The sequence below is a fragment of the Pan paniscus genome, chromosome X (assembly GCF_029289425.2).
Source record: "Pan paniscus chromosome X, NHGRI_mPanPan1-v2.0_pri, whole genome shotgun sequence".
Taxonomy (NCBI): Eukaryota; Metazoa; Chordata; class Mammalia; order Primates; family Hominidae; genus Pan; species Pan paniscus.
The window spans coordinates 135421201-135442508 of record NC_073272.2 but is presented as its reverse complement, the minus strand read 5'-3'; the positions used below and the strand labels follow the sequence as shown (position 1 = coordinate 135442508).

Below are 21308 nucleotides of genomic sequence, written 5' to 3'. Positions count from 1 at the left end.
CCCGAGAGTCAGCTGTCGCCAGCATAGAGCTCGCTGTGTTACTCCCTTGACAAAGGACTCTGAGAGTGGCTTACAACCCAGAGGGTCAAGTCTGAAGTCTTTTGTGGGGCATTCAAGACTCTCTATAAACTAGCATCCCCACCCCACTCCAACCTACTTTTCCATCCTCATTTCCCATCATTCTCTTCTACATGCCCCATTCTAGCTATACCTGCCTGCTCATCTCCCCAAATCCATCCTCTCCTGAGCCTCCCATGCCTTTGCTCATGCTGTTCTCTCCAGCTGCAATGTGCTTTCCCTCATTTTTTAAGCGATTTTCAAGTTCCAAAGTAACCATTCTATGACCCCTTCAAGCAGAATCATTTTTTCCTCTGTGCATCTGCAGCACTTTCTACAGTCCTTTATTATGATACTTAGCACAGTCGAGTATAGTTATTTACCTGTCAGTCTCCCCAAAAAGACTGTGAGTTCCTTGAGGGTAAAGGCCATGTCTCAATTCATCTCTGTATCCCCAGAGTCTAGCACAGTACCTGACACACAATAGGTGCTCAAATGTTTATTGATTAAATTAACTACTACAGACAACACAGAAAAAATAGCAGTACTAGAAGCTGTAGCAGTAGCATCCCAGAACACAAATAACACTGAAGGGAGAAAATGATGCAAGGCTGCATCTGGAAAGCAAGGGAACCATGGTCAAGGACCTGAAAACAGATTGCTATGACCAGATTCATAATTCAAAGAATGGCTCATTTTTCCTTTGTTAAAATGGCCAGGAGCTGTTTTAACATCTTATCAGTCACATTAAACTCTAACCACATTTATGCATCTCCAGTGACATCTAGTGGTCTTGAAGATAGCACACTTGTAATAGATGGTACATTATTAGAAGCTAAGTCAATGTAATAAACATTTATAGAGCACTTACTATTTGCCAGGCACTGTACTAGGCACAGGGCATAGAAGTGAATTAAACATGGCCCCTGCCCTCAAGGAACTCACAGACTAGTGGGGGAAACCAACACAACTAGGGCATAATCCCTAAGGGCTTCTATCAGGGAGCTCTGGGTTCAAATCTGGACTTGGCTGCTTTCTAGCTGTGTGAACTCAGTCAAGTGAGGCAGTCCTATAAATCATCACTTTATCACCTGGAAAATGGGGCTAATATCCACCACACAGAGTTGCTGCAAGGATTTAATGAGAAAATGTATGAAAAGCTTTTAAAAGAGTATCTGAAACATTAACACTAAGTGGCAGCTCTTATAACAATATTATTACAAGACTGAATAAAATAAGTGCTACAATGGAGAGGCCCAATGTTGCACCAACATAAGAGTGGTTCTGAGGGAAAAGAACAGAGGGAAAAGGAGGTGGCACTTAGCTGTGTCATTTACTGACAGTGAAAGAGCATTCCAGGCAGAGGGAACAGTATGAGCAAAGGCTCAGAGACGCAGAAGTGCAAAGCATGTGTAGTAAATGATAGAGAGCCAAATGTGACTGTCACAAACTATGTGAAAGGACATGGGAATAGCTGGCTGTTTCAAATTTACTGTGGATCCACCGTTCACATGACAGCTAAAGTGAACCTTTTACACTGTAAATGACTTCATGTCACTCCCTTGCTTTAAAATCCTCCAGGATTTCCAATTGTATTTTAAAATCCAAATCCCTTACCATGTTCCACAAGACTATACATTAGGGGTCCACAAAGTACAGCCTACGGGCCACATCAGCACCTCTTCTGTTTTTGTAAATAAAGTTTTACTGGGATACAACCACACCAATTGATTTATATATTGTCTAGGGCTGCTTTCACACTAGAGTTGAGTAGCTGAGACAGACCATATGGCCTCCAAAGCCTGATATATTCACTCTCTGGCCCTTGACAGTAAGTGTGCAGAACCCCTGCTTCCATAGGATCTTGCCAACCTCACTTCCTATCTACCCTTCAGTCACTATACTCCGGTCATGAGAGTTTTTTTTCCTGTTCATTCAACAGGCCAAGTTTGTCCCTTCCTCAGGACATTTGTACAACTTGCTCTTCCCTCTGCCTAGACTGCTCTTCTTCCTGATGACTGTTTAACTGGCACCATCTAGTCACGTAGGTAAGACTGAACTCAAATATAACCTCTCAAAGAAACCGTCCCTGGCCTCCTTGTATCAAAAACACCCCCATCCCCAGTCACTATCACAGTACCTTGCCCGATTCCCATCACAGCATTTAATATCATCTGCAGTTATCAGGTTCATTTATGTGTTACTAGCTTATTGTCTGTCTTCTCTCACTAAAGTATAGATGTTATGAGTCGAGGAACCTTTTCTATCTTATTTTGATCACTGTGCTTCTCTAGAGGAGGATTTCTTAACCCTAGCATTACTGACATTCTGGCCTAGATAATTCTCTGTTGGCAGGTGGTGAGGAGCCTGTCCTATGCATTGTAGCATGTTTAGCAGCATCCTTGGCCTCTACTCACTAGATGCCAGCAGCGGCCCCCTCTTCCAGTTGTGACAACCAAAAATGTCTCCAGAAAGTGCCAAATGTCCCTTGGGCGGGGGGCAAAATTCTCCCCAGTTAAGAAGCACTGAGGCTGGGTGAGATGGCTCATGCCTGTAATCCCAATACTTTGGGAGGCTGAGGCGGGCGAATCACTTGAGGCCAGGAGTTTGAGACCAGCCTGGCCAACATGGTGAAACCCCATCTCTACTAAAAATACAAAAATTAGCCAGGTGTGGTGGCGCATGCCTGTAGTCCCAGCTACTTGGGAGGCTGAGGCAGGAGAATTGCTTGAACCTGGGAGGCGGAGGTTGCAACGAGCCGAGATTGCACCACTGCCCTCCAGCCTAAGTGACAGAGCAAGACTCTGTCTCAAAAAAAAAAAAAGAACCACTGAGTTGTAACCTACAGTGCCCGGCACATGGCTGGTGTTCAGTAAATGTTTATTGAATGAATGAATAAAAGGTAATTTGAAATGCTGTGCTAAGAACTTTACAGATATTAGCTCACTGAATCCTTACAACAACCCAAGGAGGTAGGTACTATAACATACATGTTACAGATGAGGAAACCGAGGCTTTAAAAGGTTAAAGAACTTGCCAAAGATCACAGAATTCATCAGTGAAGGGGCAAGAACTCAAAGCCAAGTCTAAGTCTGCATGAATCTTAAACTTTCAGGACTTTGCAGTGCCCTTAAAATTGTACTAGACAAATTTGGGGGGAGGGAAGAGAAGCTTAAAATACAGCCCCTGTTCATGAAGAGGCCAAGAATAATGCCAATAAAACAAGAAGGCAATAAGAAGTAACCTAAGACTATAAGATAATATTATAATTAAGTGACCAACTATGTTACAGGACAGGCACTATTCGGCCAAAGAGCTTTGACAGCTAGTGATGTAGATTAAATTTTGTGTGAGTAGGTATGTTTTTGTCTTTTCTTTTTGCGGGGATGGTAAGCGTAGATATTTTGTTTGGTTTGTTCTTACATTTAATTTTGTTATCCTTAGGACAATGAGGGAAAGTCTTCATCTACAAGCTCTTGAGAAAAGAAAGGAACTGTGTCCTTTCAAAATGTACCATGACCATTATTTGATGAAATTAATTTCTAAATCTAAAAGAAATTAAGAAAGACTGGAGGCTCCTCTGCCTGCCATTTAATTATCCAGATGACCTTGAACAACTCAGAACCCTTCTAAGCCTCTATTTCATCACTTGTAAAATGGAGTTATCATGTTTGGATAAATATGTAAAATGTACTTAGCACAATGCCCAGCACATAGTAAGTGTTCAATAAATGCCAGGTCCTCCCTAAAGTAATAATTAAGGTTATAAGAACATTATTTTTGTGTATTTTATACTATGCACAATAAAAGCACAGAAATTATAAAAGATTTGAATAGTAAAGAGAAATTAAGACAATAACAACAACATTCAAAGTGTGATTTAGGGCTGGCTGGTTTTTAGAAGTCTTAAAAAAGGTGTAATAGAATTTAAAAAAATGGAGGACAGGATCTATAAAGTGTGAAATACTGTTTTCTCTAATGAGTCCTATGTATTCTGTAAGCTTGGTAGCTCTTAATGTCTATGAAGTTTCAGCCAAACACAGAACTCAAATCTACAAAGGCTTTAGCAGCATAGGCTGCTGTATCCATGGAAACAAATGCAGAACTCTTGAGATACAAGGGAGCTTTCAAATTGAATACATTAACTGGTACACATTCAAGACTAAGACCTCACGATCTCGGCTTTGGATTGTTAGGTTAAAAACAGTGCTGATGAGAAAAATGATAATATCTAGTAGTGATTAGGGTTGGGGTAAACCGCATTGTCTCATACATTGCAGGTGGAAGGCAAATTTTTTATCTGACCTGGTGATATTGATCAAAAGCCTTAAATATATACATATCCTTTTGAGCAAGCAATTTCATTTCTAGACATGCATTCTAAAAAATAATCAAACAAGTACACAGTGGTGTATACATTTAAGAATGTTCACATCGTTAACGGTAATAGTAACAGCAAAATCCTCAAATGGTAATGGTAATAGCAAAATCCTAGAAACAATACAAAAGTCCAACAACAGGGATTTGATTAAATAAATCAGGACATATGCAGCCATTAAAGCAATGATGTAAATATATTTACAATGTAAATGTCCATGCTATATTACATTTAAAAATCAGGTTACAAGAGTACCTTCAGTGTTGCCCCTTTTTGTCAAAAATATATATCATGTATAGCAAAAGATCTGGAAAGATATCCCTCAAAGTCTTAACAATGAATTTTTCTTTTGCATATATATTTTCCTTTTCCTGTACTATATATTACATACTTTTTAAAAGGAAAAAATAAAACATTACAGATTCTCCAAAGATTAAAAATTGAAAACAGGCAGAAAAATAAACCAAATTAAAATTTAATCTTAAAATGAGGTCTCTAGTTAGTACTTACCTGATATGCAAGCATGACAGCATTGCAGTGGTGCCACCACCAAATACCCACACGGTAAAAAACACAATCAGAAGCGTGGTGCTGAACATCATTTGCCGTGCATAAGTGGCAGTATCTCGAATGGCCAAGGCAAATGCCATTGCACCACGAAGGCCTACAGGGGAACAGAAAAGGTATTTCTTCAATAACTCATTACCAATGCAAGCTTCATAAATTCAGAGCAAGAAAGCACGTTCTAAAAACTTAGAAGCATGTGAACAAATATGCAGTAAATATTAACATACTTAAATATGTCCAGGCTGTGCATGGTGGCTCACACCTGTAATCCCAGCACTTTGGGAGGCCGAGGTGGGCAGATCACCTGAGGTCAGGAGTTCGAGACCAGCCTGACCAACATGCTGAAACCCCATCTCTACTAAAAATACAAAAATCAGCCAGCCATGATGGCGCACGCCTGTAATCCCAGCTACTTGGGAGGCTGAGGCAGAATTGCTTGAACCAGGGAGGCAGAGGTTACAGTGAGCTGAGATTGTACCACTGCACTCCAACCTGAGTGACAGAGCAAGACTCCATCTCGAAAAAAAAAAAAAAAGTACAAACAGAAATAGAATTTGTGTATGTTACTTACTGACATGCATTGATGTTTCAGTAATTTTTTAAAATTCACTTTTCATTTACAAACAGTAAAATTCACTCTTTTTGGTCTATAGCCACATGAATATTGGCAAATTCATATAGGTGTGTGTGACTACTACTACAATCAAGACACAGAATGGTTTCATCATCCCTCCCCCTGTCAAATTTCTTTGTATTACCCTTTTTTAGTCTAACCTCTTGTCACTCCATCAAACCCCTGGCAACCACTGATGCATTCCCCATCGCTATGACTTTGTCTTTTTGTGAATGTCATATAAAGGGAATCACACAGCAGGTAACCTTTCAAGACTGGCTTCTTGCACTTAGCATAATGCCTCTGAGATTCATCCATGCTGTATGGGTAAATTGTTTGTTCTTTTTAGTGCACAGTAGTATTCCATAGCATGGATGTATCACAGTTTGATTAGCTATTTGACCACTGAGAGACAGACAAGTGGGTTGTTTCCAGGTTTTAGCAATTATGAAAAGAACTGCTATAAACATTCACCTACTGGTTTTTGTTTGAAAATGACTTCATCCTTATCTTTCTCACTTTGTATGACATAATTCTGAACCAAGGATTTGGAATCAGAATATGAAAAATTCCCACAGAAGGGAATGGGACACTATCTATATATACATATATATATATATATATATATATATATACACACACACACACACATATATATATATATATATATATATATATATATATACATTTTCTTTTTCTATTCAAGGATGCAACTTCAATGTTTAAAGGAGTATTACAGGCCAGGCGTGGTGCCTCATGCCTATAATCCTAGCACTTTGAAAGGCCAAGGTGGGTGGATTACTTGAGGTCAGGAGTTTGTGACCAGCCTGGCCAACATGGCAAAACCCCATCTCTACTAAAAATACAAAAATTAGCCAGGCATATTGGTGCATGCCTTGTAATCCCAGCTACTTGGGAGGCTGAGGCGCGAGAATTGCTTGAACCTGGGAGGCAGAGGTTGCAGTGAGCCAAGATCGTGCCACTGCACTACAGCCTGGGAGACAGAGTGAAACAGTGTCTCTAAATAAATAAATAATATAAAAATAAAGGAGTATTATATGACCAGCATAACATCTCAGTGTTACATCAAGCTGGCATACGCATTATGAATGGTTGCTTGAGGTGGGCAAGAGAAGAAAGTTATAACTTACCAGCAAACATCATCATGTGTTGAAAATTTGATCCAATCTTACTTCTTCTACCCAAATTAAGTAAGAGGGACAAGGGGTAAATATTGGCAGCTCTTCCCAAGAAAATAGCAACCTAAAATTATTAATAGGTTAAGGATCATTTCATTTTACTATTAATATTATTTAGACTATACATTCAAGATGGTGAAAGACTATTTTAGGGAACTCAGTTTCTAACACACAGTCTCTTGGTTCCATTGTCTAACATAACACTGTCCAACAGAACTGTCTGCAATGATGGAAATTTTCTATATCTGAACTGTCCAATTTGGTGAGCACCTGAAATGTGGCTAGAGTGACCAAGGAACTGAAAATTTATTTCATTTTAATTACTTCAAATTAAAATAATCACATTTGGCTAGTTGCTACCAAATCAGACAGAGCAAGTGTAACATGCAGGAAATTTACTAGATTAAGAGAAACACGTTTAAAAGCAGTTTCTTTACTATACTTTTAAGATTATTAATAGAATAGGTTAATTCACTTTCATTGTCAGTGTTGGTAGGAAGAAGAGTAATACTGAGAAAACTTCCCCTTCCTTCCTCAGAACAAAGAAAAGGGCAGCTGAATCACCACCTCACAGCACTAAAATGGCTACCAGCCCCACTGTACTCCACTAAGTTTATACTTCCAACTTGCTTCAAAGGGAAAGTTTAATGTGAATTCAGACTGGTTTTAACTAGAAAACCAATTTTAGTATCTTTTTCTCCAGTTTGCTGTCTATGGGACTCCTGCTTTATGATGGCAATTTTTATTTCAGGAGTCACGATACAGTCTCCATCCCATTTCCCGAGAAAAATATAAGGGAAAATCTAAGATTAAAAACAGAACAAGGCCAGACATGGTGGCTCACACTTGTAATCCCAGCACTTTGGGAGACCGGGGCAGGAGGATAGCTTGAGGCCAGGAGTTCAAGACCAGCCTGGCCATCATGGCAAAAACCTGTCTCTATTAAAAATACAAAAATGAGCCGGGTGTGGTGGTGTACACCTGTAATCCCAGCTACTCTGGTGGCTGAGGCACGAGAATTGCTTGAACCCAGGAGATGGAGGCTGCAGTGAGCTGAGATCGTGCCACTGCACTCCAGCCTGGGTGAGAAGAGCGAGACCCTGTCTCAAAACAAACAAGGTGGGGGGAATGGTGTTGGTCTAAGTAACTTTGGAAAACAGAAGAATCTGTAAGACTAAAGACAGAAGGAACTGCACAAAAGCATTCTATGCTCATGACAAAGCTGTTTCCCATGGGAACACTGGTTAACAATTCTGAAACTATTATACACGTATACTGAAACTGAACAATTAGGTAAATGGATGGCAAGTGGTGACAACAAGGTTTCTTACTGTTAGAATGGGAGTTTACAGTTCAGAAAGGGGAGGAGGCCAGAATCATCCATGTGGTAATGAATTAAAGTTGGAGACATCAGTATGAACCCATATTGAGCTTAACAGAGATACAGATGGTTATATGCAGAAATATGTATAGATATATGTGTATATATGAGTTAGTATATATATCTACATATATGGATATATAGATATATACATATCTAACTCCTTGCTCTGTCAGCTGAGAGAGCCTAGAAGCAATCTGTCAGCTGAGACGGCCTAGAAGCAAAGACACCAAGTAACACTAAGCACACCTAGTGCTCAGATTTTGGTTTCTAATACTATTCTCCAATAAAAGGAACCAGGACTTCTTGGAGAAATGGCCAATTCTTGGGCTGAGCCAGAACAGATACAAGATGAGCCTGAAGCATCTTATAGTTCTAGGGAGTAAGGAAGTACTCAAAAAAAAAAAATTAAAAACAATGATGAGGATAAAAATTAAAAACAATGATGAGGATATATCAAAGGCACACAGGAGAGCCTGCCAAAAGAGCTCTCAATGGCCAAGCTGGAACAGTTTCAGCAAGAAAATAAAAAAGTTGTATTATAACTCAAAGTATAAAATAAATATCAGTGAATCCATATTGATATAAATAAATGACTGGGCTGGGTGTGGTGCTTCACGCCTGTAATTCCAGCACTTTGGGAGGCTGAGAGGCGCAGATCACTTGAGGTCAGGAGTTCGAGACCAGAGTGGCCAACATGGCGAAACCCCGCCTCTACTGAAAATATAAAAATTAGCTGGGCGTGGTGGCGCATGCCTGTAATCTCAGATCATGCCTGTAATCTCAGCTACTCAGGAGGATGAGACAGGAAAATCGCCTGGACCCGGGAGGCGGAGGTTGCAGTAGGCTGAGATCACGCCATTGCACTCCAGTCTGGGCAACAAGAGTGAAATTCTGTCTCAAAAAAAAAAAAAATAATAATTAAAAAATGACTGAATAAAACAATAAATGAGGAAGAATAGATAAATCTCCTGTGTGAAAAATTCCAAATAATTTTGCTGATACTCTGTCCTCAAGGAGGTGGAACCTAACTCCCCATTCCTCAATCCTTGCTCACAGCAACTTCCTTCCATGCAGTACAACATGGCGGGGGCGGGGGGGGAGGAATGTGTAACTTTATAATGGATAAATCTGACAAACACTATCTCAACCAAGTGATTAAGACTATCGTCAACATTATTAAGTATATACCCTTCATATAATGTGATGAGAATGGCATTTTACCTCTGTGGTCTTCCTCCCAAAGAACATGTAACTCCAGTCTAATCATGGGGAAAATATCAGACACGTTCCAACTGCAGGACATTCTACAAAACACATGGCTAGTACCCCTCAACACTGTCAAGGGTCACCAAAAACAATGAACACATATGAGAAACTGTCACAGTCAGGCAGAGCCTAAGGGGACATGACAACTAAATGTAATGTGGTATCCTGGATGGGACCCTGGAATAGAAAAAGGACATTAGGGAAAAACTATGGGAATCAGAATAAAGTTCAAACGTTAGTTAGTAATATCAATATTAGTTCATTCACTGTGACAAATGTACCATGCTAATATGTTAATAATAGGGGAAACTGAGTGTGGGGCATATGAGAACTTTCTGTATTATCTTCACAATTTTTCTGTAAACCTAAAACTACTCTAAAATCAAACATTTATTTTAAAAAGTGATTCCCTAAAAAGAAAAGAAAATGTAACCACCAAACATGTGGGCCAATGTGGCAGTGACTGCTAGTTCTCCCCAACATCTGTTCTTGCTTTCTTCCTTGGTAGTTGGCACTCCTCCCTTTCATCTTTATGCAGCCACCCAGATAAAGTATATAACTCCTAGCCTCCCTTGTGAGTAGGTGTAATCAATGATGTTAAGTGGAAGGGACGTGTGCACATTCTGGGTCAAGCCCTTCAAGGCAACGGGCAGACAGGGGTGAGCCACGTTGGATCACAAGAACAACAGCAAGTCCCTAAGGATGTTAGCAACAATATTGCTTCAGTCCCTGATGACCCTATGCAGCAGAACTGCCATACCAGTTCAGATTTTTAGATAAGAAAGAAATTTCTATGTTGTTTAAACCTGGATTAGTTTGAGTCTTTTCACATGAAACCAACCTATGTCCTAACTAACATAGCCAGAAATAGAGCAACTCTCTCCTGTTACGAGGCCATTTTCATGGTAGGATTTTGTATTGAGGAATTTTAATTCCTAACAGACTCAGAAACCTACAGAGAATATTTAGCTTTGTTTCCAGATTAAGTATAGTGGATCGAGCCACTTTACTGCTCCAAATTTTCTCCAAGACTAGCAGGACATTAAGTTACTGATCTCATGGTTATCTTTCAGCTAAGAACTTCTCCTATTAACAGTACTTTATCTTTTTTGCCTAAAGTTCATTCACAGACTAAGGCTCTGCAGAATAGTATTTCAGTAATACTTCGCTTTCTAACAGAGATCCTATCTAGAGTTTTAATTAAAAAAAAAAAAAACTTTCACTAATCTCTTTGGCAGAATCTTCATTCTGATGTGAGGTTTCAAAATATTTCTTTTAAAAATTCCTTATTCAAACATTCCCACTGACCACAATTGCTCCTTCCATATTTTGTGTTCAACTATCCCACTCTGATCATTCCTCCATAGCACTGGGACCTTCAGTCCAAAGATCCCTATATTCTTTCCTTAAACAATGTCTTCTTTCCTCACTTCCCTTCTTATCATCATGTTAATAACACCTTTTAATGTTAAACATTAAATGAAGTGTTTAGATTGCATCAGTCATGTAATAACACTATGATCTCTTGTCCTTCTGTTTTCATTGCACCCACTTGAAAAAACTCCAAACCTGGAAGGAGCCAACTATCTCTTTTTTCCATGCTTACAGTAAGTACTGCTGGACAAAGTCATTCAATGGGACAGATTGGTTCTACTGCTAATTCCTATTTCTCAAACACAATGGATCCCTAGTACTTCTTAGCAGTCCTGTTGAGTTTCTTTGGTCAACTTATTCTCCCACTCTCTACAACAACTATTTCACGAACCTCCACCTTCCTCAAAATCCCTATGATCTGTGTAAGCCATCCCCCAAGATAGTCCCTAACCATCCCTGCCTCTTAGTATTCACACCCTTGTGTAGTCCCCACCCACACTGTACCAGGTTGGTCTGTATAACCAATAGAATATTATGGAAGTGACGCTGGTATGTCTCTTCAAAGATTAGGTTACAAAAGGCACTTTGGCTTTCATTTTAGGGCTCTCTCAGCTCACTCAGTTTGGGGGAAGAAGCCATGTTGTAAGCTGCCCTATGGAGATATCCACGTGAAGAATAGAAGCCTCTTGCTGACAGTGATGTGGGTTGAGTGAGCTTGCAGTGGATTCCCTGGCCCTAGTCAAGTCTTGAGAAGGTGCAGTCCCAGCCAAGAGCACAACTGCAACCTCTTAAGAGATCCTGGAGCCAGAATCACTCAGATGAGCTGCTCCAGGATTCCTGACCCTCAGAAACTGTGTGAGATAATAACTGTCTGTTGTTTTAAGCTGCTAAATTTAAGGTAATTTGTTACACAATAGATAACTCCCTATCTTACTCTCAGCAGATGATCTCACCTCCTACTTAACAGATAAACATAGAAGCCATCAGAGAGGATGGCTCCATCTTACAAATGTGCCTTCATTTCTACATACCCTATCCTCTCCTGTAGTCATGGTGGAGTTGTCTCTCCTTCCAGTGAAGGCAAAATTTCTCTCTACATGCTTTGGATTTCATTCCTGCCTTCTCAAGAGGCTTTCACTATTGCCTCCTCTCTTTCATATACTCAGTTTCTTCCTTCCATCTGTTTTTTGGTTTTTTGGTTTTTTTTTTTTTGAGACAGGGTCTCCCTTTGTCACCCAGTCTGGACTGCAGTGACCCAATCACAGCTCACTGCAGCCTCAAACTCCTGGGCTCAAGGGATCCTTCCACCTTACCCTCCCAAGTAGCTTAGACTACAGGCATGAACCACCATACCTGGCTAGTTTTTAAAATTTTGTTTGTAAAGATGGGGTCTTGCTACATTGCCCAGGTTGGGGTTTTTTTTTATAAGACTCTCTGTATATATGTGAGAGAAAGAGAGAGGGAGAGAGAGGGGTTGGGGGAGGGAGAGAAAGAGAAAGAAAGTGGCCTCATTCAACGTTTCCTTATCTTTCGCCTTCTGCCCTGTGGCATAGACTGCTAACTGCTCCCCAGTATCCAACCTCTCCTTCCCTGTAGTAATAAAGGGAAAACACTTATCTTTTGGGGTTGGCAGAACAGTGGGACACTTGTCTGTCATTTTAATCTGTCAACATTATTTGTGCAATAACCACAAATTGAAATAGAATATAATAAAATAAATAGACTAGAAAAAAGAGCTGGAATCCTTATTTGTTTTACTCAGAGGAAAACTGTATATATTTAAATGTATTCTTATGAACCACATACTCAAAACCCACATGAAAATCTCAATTAAAAATATTTTCAAAATAAAACACATAATAAAGGATACAAATGCTCCTACTACAAATGTTGGGTTAAAGACATGGTTCTGGAAGGTGAACAGTGTCAGCCCCATGTAGGAGAAGATGAAATTCTCTGCCAAGAAATTGAGAAGCTCAAACAACTGGAACGAAATTGTAAAAGATTAGTCCAGCAAATAAAGTTACATAATTTGAAAGCATGAGTATTACTAAGATATTAAAACAGACACTCATATATATAAACTTCATGCATACACACAAAATATGTGGTTCAGAAGGGAGCAAATGTGGAGACGACATTTCTAGTCCTGCAGAAAAAGCCAGAAACGTTGCCCCCTCATTTCCCCTAACAGCTTCCCTTCTTCAAAGCCCCATCTTCAATTATTCCTCTCCTCTTCCTCCAAACTGTCAGTTTTTTTTTAATGTTCCTGTGTCCCTGCTACTGCCTTAGTCAAACTTCCATCACTTCCTGCCCATAATGATGAGAAAGGACCTCTAACCATCCCTCATCCTCCAGCTCCCCCAAACCAATGAATCTCTAAAACTGATAGTTTCAAGATACTTTCCTCTTGCAAGCTATAAAATTCATTTCAACTTTCTGATCCTAGCATAGAGTGCTTTGTGAGAACTCTCGTACTCCCGGCTTGCCCTGTGACTTCACTTTTTGCGTGGGTCTTCCTCTCGTATAGGGAGTAAGCGTCCTACAGATAGGGGCTTCCACATTGTGGAAGAGATCGATCTGTAGGATAGCAGAACTATCTGTGGGGAGAACTAAACCCTGCTGCCCGCCTGCCCCATCCCATTCACATCATAGCCTTGGCAACGGTATATGATACTTGCTGAATGAAGTTAAGGCCCTTCATAATCTCGTGTCCCTCTGGCCACCAGAGTTATCTACAATGGCTTGTTACTATGAGCCCTCTGACACATAACAGAATAGTGGTTAAGAACATGGGCTTAAGAATGAAAATGCCTAGGCTTGAGCCCTGTCTTCCCTTTTGCTGGCTCTGTGGCTTTGGGCAAGTTAGTTAATCTCTTTAAACCAGGGTTGCCTTATTACCCAAAAATGAGAATAAAAATTAAAATAAGTAAGCATATATTTATTTTTCTTTAAATGATTTAATATGCTATTATTACTACTTATTTATACTAATGATAACAGCTATACCTTTTTCAGTTTTTACCGTGTGTCCGATACTATACTAAGGACTTCATATGCATTATCTCGTTTTAATCCCACAAAAACTCAGTGAGGTAGGTATTATTATTATCTCCATTTTGAAAGATGGCAAAACTGAAGCACAGAGAAGTTATGGAACTTCCTCCTGGTCACACAGCCAGCAAGTAGTAGAACCAGGATTTAAAACAATACAGTGACTCCAGAGTCCCAGCTTTACTTTGCAACATAGGGATCGGCAAACTTTCCCATGAATGGCCAGAGAGTAAACATGAGAGGATTTGCAGGCCAAGAAGTCTCTGTCACTACTTCACTCTGCCAGTGAAGCACAAAAGCAGCCATAGACTATATATTTTTAAAAATGGGTGTGGCTGTGTGCCAAGAAAATTTTATTGGTGGACATGGAAATGTGAATTTCATATAACTGTCATGGGTCACAACATATTCTTCTTTTGATCTTTTGCCAACCAATTAAAAATGGATGGAAAGAAAACCATTCTTAGCTCACTGGCAAGGGCCGGATGTGGCCAGAGGGCTGGAGTCCGCCACCCTCTGCTCTACACTTTACTGCCTTCTTTTTATTCCTGCCTTTATCTGTACTGCCTCCCCTAGGCCTTCCTAAATCTTCCCCATCCTTCTAAGGGTACTGTTTCTTCTAGGATAGCTTTCCAGATCCTCAAGCCTCAAACCATTTCCCCTACTTCTCTGATGTCTTCTATGACATATAATTTGAAGTACATAATCTAGGATTCCTATTCCTCATATTTCTTAAATGTACATAAGCTTCATATCATATCACCAACAACACCAGAAGCTCTTACCCTGTTCTAGTTTTTTGTTGTTTGTTTGTTCTTGAGACAGAGTCTCGCTCTGTCATCCAGGCTGGAGTGCAGTGGCAAGATCTCGGCTCACTGCAACCTCCGCCTTCCGGGTTCAAGCGATTCTCCTACCTCAGCCTCCTGAGTAGCTGGGACTACAGGCGCAAGCCACTACATCCGGCTAATTTTTGTATTTTTAGTAGAGACGGGGTTTCACCACGTTGGCCAGGCTGGTCTCGAACTTCTGACCTCGGGTGATCCGCCCGCTTTGGCCTCCCAAAATGCTGGGATTACAGGCGTGAGCCACAGCGCCCGGCCTGTTCTTGTTTTTTATTCCCTTCCCACGACCTGGAAAAATGCTGACTCCCCTCCCCCACCGCCCCCTGCCAGCTGATTTTCTTCTCTTTACTTATTGCACTGAATTAATTTGTAAAAAGGATTTGTAGCCCTAATGTATACACTTGGGGGAAAAAGCCTAATCTCTTTTGAGGGGCAGGGGAAAAGCATAGGTCATAAACTTGATTTGTGGCTCTAGCCGGAAGAAGAAATACTGTTGCTCCTGCTTTTAGCACCACTCCTTTTCAGGCGAATCCCACAACCTTCTTGTCATTTGGCAAAATTTAAACCTTCTGTTTCTCACTATAGCCATAATCAAGTATGCACCTATTTCTATTCCAGACATTACACTTTTTTCATGTATTTGTCCCACATACCTCCTAAGACTGGAAAAATTGTATTCCTATCTCCTTTATAATTCCCTTCAGATACCCTGCACAACTGATCATTCAGTACCAAATAAAACCAGACCACTGACTAGTCCCCTGACATTCCTGGAAACATAGTAGCTTTGCAGCACCTGAGCGGACTGAAGGAAGTTGATCTTCTCTTAGTAGGTCTAATCAGATCAGAAGCTAATCTTATCTATGTCATGTCTTAGAAGGTCTAGTAATATCAGAAGTTAATCTTCTTTATGTCATCTCTTAGTAGGTCTGGTCAGATCAGAAGTTAACCTTATCTATGTCACACAGCAGTAGTTCAAGTAAAACCAGAGTGAGCTTCCAAAACATCCCCCTTAAAAGCCATTAAATTGGGAAAACACTGAGAGAAAGGGAAGCTACTTCACTGGTTATTGAAGCCACAATAGTAACAGTCTCTGGCTATTCTGCTGATCTATTTCCACCCTAAATGCTGTCATTCTTCATTTTGCCAATCCCACCTACTTTTAGAGTCAAAGGAAGAGGAGCTAAAATGAGTAGATAGCATCTTGAACAGATCAAAGACTATTTTTTTTTTTTTTAGTAAAAAAGACTTCTATTTTGCTGAAAGAAGGAAAAGCCTATTCACAAACTATAAAGTTCCTCTTACCTGTTTAGTTCTATGCTGAGACTCCGTGGACAAATTATTATACGTATAATGTGCTTGTGTGATGCCACAAAACAATACTGCAACCACACCTATAAAGACAACAAATTCCAAGTTCACATAAAAGGATGGTTCCCACCTTTTATACTGAGGTTCTTTCTTCACAGTAGATTATAGGCTTTGTCTGGAAATTCTCATTTGTGACTTACTTTGTTAAGAGGAACCACTGCCACTGAAAATTTTTTTTTATGTTCTAAAGCAAGAACCTAAATCCCAACCACAATAAGTATGTTCAAATACTAACGGAGCTGATCCACTTGGAGCAAAATTGACTGGCAAAGTCACTCCTTTTAAGGGTTGACAATCAAAGGGAGCAAGTCACCTACCTGTGAAGCCCCATGCTTCAGCCAAGAGGAAGGTACTCCAGGACATCAAGAAGAACAGGCCTGTCTCCAACAACTGGAACTCCCGTAATTTGGTGAACTTTGTCACGTAAGACTGTTAAGGCTAGTAATGAGATCTTGTAACACAAAAGTGTGACTAGAAAAAATAACAGTTTAAGCAAGGCAACCATGAAAGAAAGGTTCTCTAGCTTCTCTAACACAGAAATCTCAGAATAAGGTACCACCAGAATAGGGAGACTTTTAAAATGAGCATCTTACTGAGGAGTCAGCTGCCTTCCCTTCAGTGAGGAAGCTTTATGGCTTAGCCACTCCAATTGTTTCACGGGTATCACACACCTTGCCAGAAACCATGCAGTAAAGGATAGATAGAGATGGGAGTAACAGATCAGATCTATAACATGCCACCTCTATTAATCTGAGACCCAAAGCTAGACAGCTTCCATAATTGTAGCAATTTACATTTATAAAAATACATAATTTCCAAGAGATTTTACACGAATTTGATCCTCTACCACTTCTATGATATAGAGCATTCATTCCATGATGAAGAAATTGAGGCACTTCACTGCTTTATACTAGTTTAACAAGTATTTGTTAGCTGACAGTGGAAGGGCCTGTGCCAAGTTACGACCAATCTCAGGCTAGAATCTAGAGTCATTTCTACAACTAGGCACTACAACAAAATGATTAACAAGATATACTCTCTACCCTCAAGGAACTTGTAATGGGGAAGAGATACTATCACTCTTGGCATCACCTTCAGAACTCTTTTTACTGCTGCTTTATGCCTCAGTTCACTTATAAAAAGCCATAAAAGAAGCCTCTTCCAGCACAAGGCTGAAGTATACCAAACTAAGAAGTCCTTGACAAAGAATAACGTATCTGTTTTATACAAGTATCATAGAAGTTTTAGAGCTGGAAACTTTTTTGTTTTGTTTTGTTTTTTTGAGACGGAGTCTCGCACTGTCGCCCAGGCTGGAGTGCAGTGGCACCATCTCGGCTCACTGCAAGCTCCGCCTCCTGGGTTCACGCCATTCTCCCGCTTCAGCTTCCCGAGTAGCTGGGACTACAGGCGCCCACCACCATGCCCGGCTAATTTTTTGAATTTTTAGTAGAGATGGGGTTTCACCGTGTTGGCCAGGATGGTCTCAATCTCCCGACCTTGTGATCCGCCCGCCGCGGCCTCCCAAAGTGCTAGGATTACAGGCACGAGCCACTGCACCAGGCCAGAGCTGGAAACTCTTTAGACATCATCTAGTCCCACTCCTCTTTCCTACTGTCCCCACCCTCCAATTTCCTACACTGAGATCCAAAGAGGTGAAGTGTCAAAGCTTCTAGCATGTTTGTGTCTGCCACTATATCGAAAGCACCAGGGAGGCAGAGGTCATGTTTGTCTTCTTTAGCTTTGATACACAGAGCACAGCACATGTAGCAGGTGATCCAGACATGCCTTCTGGCTTTTTGTTTTGGGTGGGGGGTTTAAAACATGTTTTTAGGCCGGGCACGGTGGCTCATGCCTGTAATCCCAGCACTTTGGGAGGCCGAGGTGGGTGGATCACTTGACGTCAGGAGTTCGAGATCAGCGTGGCCGACATGATGAAACCCCATCTCTACTAAAAATATAAAAAAACTTGCTGGGTGTGGTGTTGCGCACCTGTAATCCCAGCTACTTGGGAGGCTGAGGCGGGGGAATCGCTTGAACTCGGGAGGCGGAGGTTGCAGTGAGCCGAGATCGTGCCATTGCACTCCAGCCTGGGCGAAAGAGTGAGACTCCGTCTCAAAAAAACAAATAAATAAATAAAAATAAAATTGTTTTTATAGATTCAGGATGCACAAGTGCAGTTTTATGACATGGATATATTGCATGGTGGTGAAGTCCAGGATAAAATGGCCTTTGCATGAACACAAGAATAACTTGACTAAGTGGTAGTACCAGGACTACAACTCAGGTCCTTTGGGCTTCCCGTCCAGGGCTCTAGAGCACAAAGTTTAAAATCGGGAGAGCTGAGATGAACTCTTACATATCCTAACCAAGGAAACACATTTTGTTCATTCGGCATCACTGTTGTACATTTCCTATTTGTCCTATTAAACAAAGAGCAAGAGACTGCCAGGCTGACCAGCAACACAGAACACCCAGAGGCTCTTTGGAATATGTCTACCTTTACAGCTATTTAATCTACAACTATAACATTCACCCTCAGAGAGATATCATCTCTAATTATACACTTGCAGTGAAAGTTTTAGGGCACCAAACCCTATGCAGAACAATACAGTTCTTTTATTTATTTATTGGCAAAGACTGTTGCTTAATGTTTTCAAACCAAGTACTTAGTTATAAGATTAATAATTCTAACATAATTCTAATCATAGAACTAGGAAAAACAACGGAATACAGCATTCAACTACTATATTATGTTAACAAAAAAAGATAAATATAACAAAAGGATATTAAAGCTGTCACCACTCCAGTAGCAGCACCCATCGCAAAAGATCCACTGAAGATTCCAAGGAAGATCCCAATAGACTTGAACATCGCTGTGACATCAAAGGTGTGACTGTTGTCTCCAGCTGGCTGGTATGCCACTATTGAGCTACAGAAGAGAGACTGCTTTTACTTCTGAAAACAACCTTTACTTTTAAAAAAACATTATGTAGTATAGAGCTTGAAAGATGAAATTAGAGGGAGAAGAAAAAAAAGCTTTCGATTGGAATTGCCAAAATAAGGACAAAATTACCCAAAAATCCTGCAATGTATCTGGCTAGCAAGAAAACTTGGCTTTCCCTTAAATGTTAATTTCGGGGAGGGGGGTAGAACATTGTAAAATCCTCTATATGAAAATTGCACCAAGCTTTTTCCCCCATCCCCAAGATACTGTGCAGTATTATTCTTTTGTGATTCTGTTTCAGAATTACTAGTACTGAGTGTCCGAAAGCCTTAACATACTAATGTGAACTAATGAAAAATCCCACTTGTTTCCAGTAGAGGCATAAGAACATAAAGAACATTATTCAATACTCAACCCAGTCACATTTTGTTTTTCCTATGAGAAAAAAAAGGTAACTGAAGGACCCTTCCAACTTTTAGAATTCTAGAATGGGCCAAATGCCTAATATCTATTCATTCACTGAAATGGACTATTATAGGAAAAAGCACTCGAAAGACCTCCCAAGGAATTAGAATCCACTCAACAGTACTTTCAGCATAACCAGCTGGATCTTCCACCTCAAACTTCTGAAAGAAAGTCACTCTATACCAGGCCAAGACAGGCAATTATAGGAGATGCTCTCCATCTTGAACTCACAGTCCAAACCTGGTCTGAAAAAGCTTCTTTTATAACAGTTACCACCCCAGGAAATAGAAATGCCTGAGAAAACTGCTGTTGCCAGCAGGTCTTTGGCAACGGTGCTTACCGTTACTAAATCAGTTCTCATCTCAGTTAATTGAGAGACCAGCATTATAAAAAGTCCAGACTCAACAACATCATACAAATCATGTCAAAGAAAAGAAGGAAAAACACATTCCTAAAAATATAATGAATTCTCCCTGTGGTTGCTGCAATGTTTTTTTCTGATTCAAGGCTGAAAAATGTTTGCTATACCATGTACAAGTTCTTCTCATATCTCCCAGGTTAAAAAAAAATCTAAGATCAAACTAAAATCTCCTAATTTGTACTTATTTTATTGAAATATAGCACTAATATTAATTTCTGATAATGGGATCCAGAAATTTCTGAGACTCACTCTAAATGGAAAATGCTAAACATTTACGTTTAAATGTGCAAAGTAACCAGATCATTTTGGAACAGCAGATTTGATATCATTTTGATAAATATGAAATGGCCTTTAACATCATGCTACCTTACCTACATATATATAAAGGGTCCCACTACCATAAATGAGATCTGATTTCATTATAACATGAAAATACAGTAACTGGCTGGAGAAAAGAAAAAAATTGCTATACAATCTTCTTTTTCTTTGGTGGTATTTTTCAAAATGCTCTCTGGAACAAAATATCTATGCCATGCCTCCTGAGGTTGCTTTCCCTGGATTAGTTCATGTAAATTCAAGATTCACACTAATCATTATTTCATTCTTTAATCATTAAAATGTATAAGGACACATGGGAAACATGATGGGCTGAGAACAGATGACAGGCTCGTTTTGTTCTTTCTTAGGCAGACACTAGCCTCTGGATTGAAATCTTAACTCATCTTTTCTGTATCAATTGATATTTTATCTTGAGGCAGTAACATTTTTTATGAATACTTTTTTTTAAACCCTGAAAGTAATAAAATGTACAGTTTAGATGGAAAAATCTTCCCATCATTCCACTACCCTGATAGATCGATTTTATTTTCCTTCTGTATTCCCTTCCCCTCTTTGTGTTACATGCATGCTAATTCTTATTTAGCTGTAATCACAGTGAATGTGTGGTTTTGAATTATGCTTTTTTAACTGACAATGACATAAAAATATTCATAGTCTTGGCCGGACGCAGTGGCTCATGCCTGTAATCCCAGCACTTTGGGAGGCCGAGGCAGGCGGATCACCTGAGATGGGGAGTTCGAGACCAGCCTGACCAACAAGGAGAAACCCCGTCTCTACTAGAAATAAAAATACAAAATTAGCCAGGCGTGGTGGTGCATGCCTGTAATCCCAGCTACTTGGGAGGCTAAGGCAGGAGAACCTCATGAACCCGGGAGGTGGAGGTTGCAGTGAGCTGACATCATGCCATTGCACTCCAGCCTGGGCAGTAAGAACAAAATTCCGTCTCAAGAAAAAAAAATTCATAGTCTTTATAACTACAGTTTTTAAGACTTCACAATGGTCCAAATGGATACGGCACAATTTATTCAACCATT

The 21308-nt window shown here is 40.1% G+C and overlaps 1 protein-coding gene across 2 annotated transcripts in view; it reads right to left on the bottom strand.

The window, feature by feature from the left end:
• SLC9A6 (solute carrier family 9 member A6) overlaps positions 1-21308 on the bottom strand; it is a 61530-nt gene that overhangs the window by 17694 nt on the left and 22528 nt on the right. The window contains exons 7-13 of one of the 2 annotated variants that reach the window (XM_034950308.3): positions 18893-19034; positions 16423-16528; positions 16040-16128; positions 12709-12822; positions 6767-6878; positions 4946-5099; positions 441-530 (exon numbers count right to left, since the gene is read on the bottom strand). In XM_034950308.3, the coding sequence (XP_034806199.1) occupies positions 441-530; positions 4946-5099; positions 6767-6878; positions 12709-12822; positions 16040-16128; positions 16423-16528; positions 18893-19034 (807 nt within the window). The remainder of the gene's footprint in view (positions 1-440; positions 531-4945; positions 5100-6766; positions 6879-12708; positions 12823-16039; positions 16129-16422; positions 16529-18892; positions 19035-21308) is intronic. The other variant, XM_003812337.5, reaches the window with a different exon arrangement.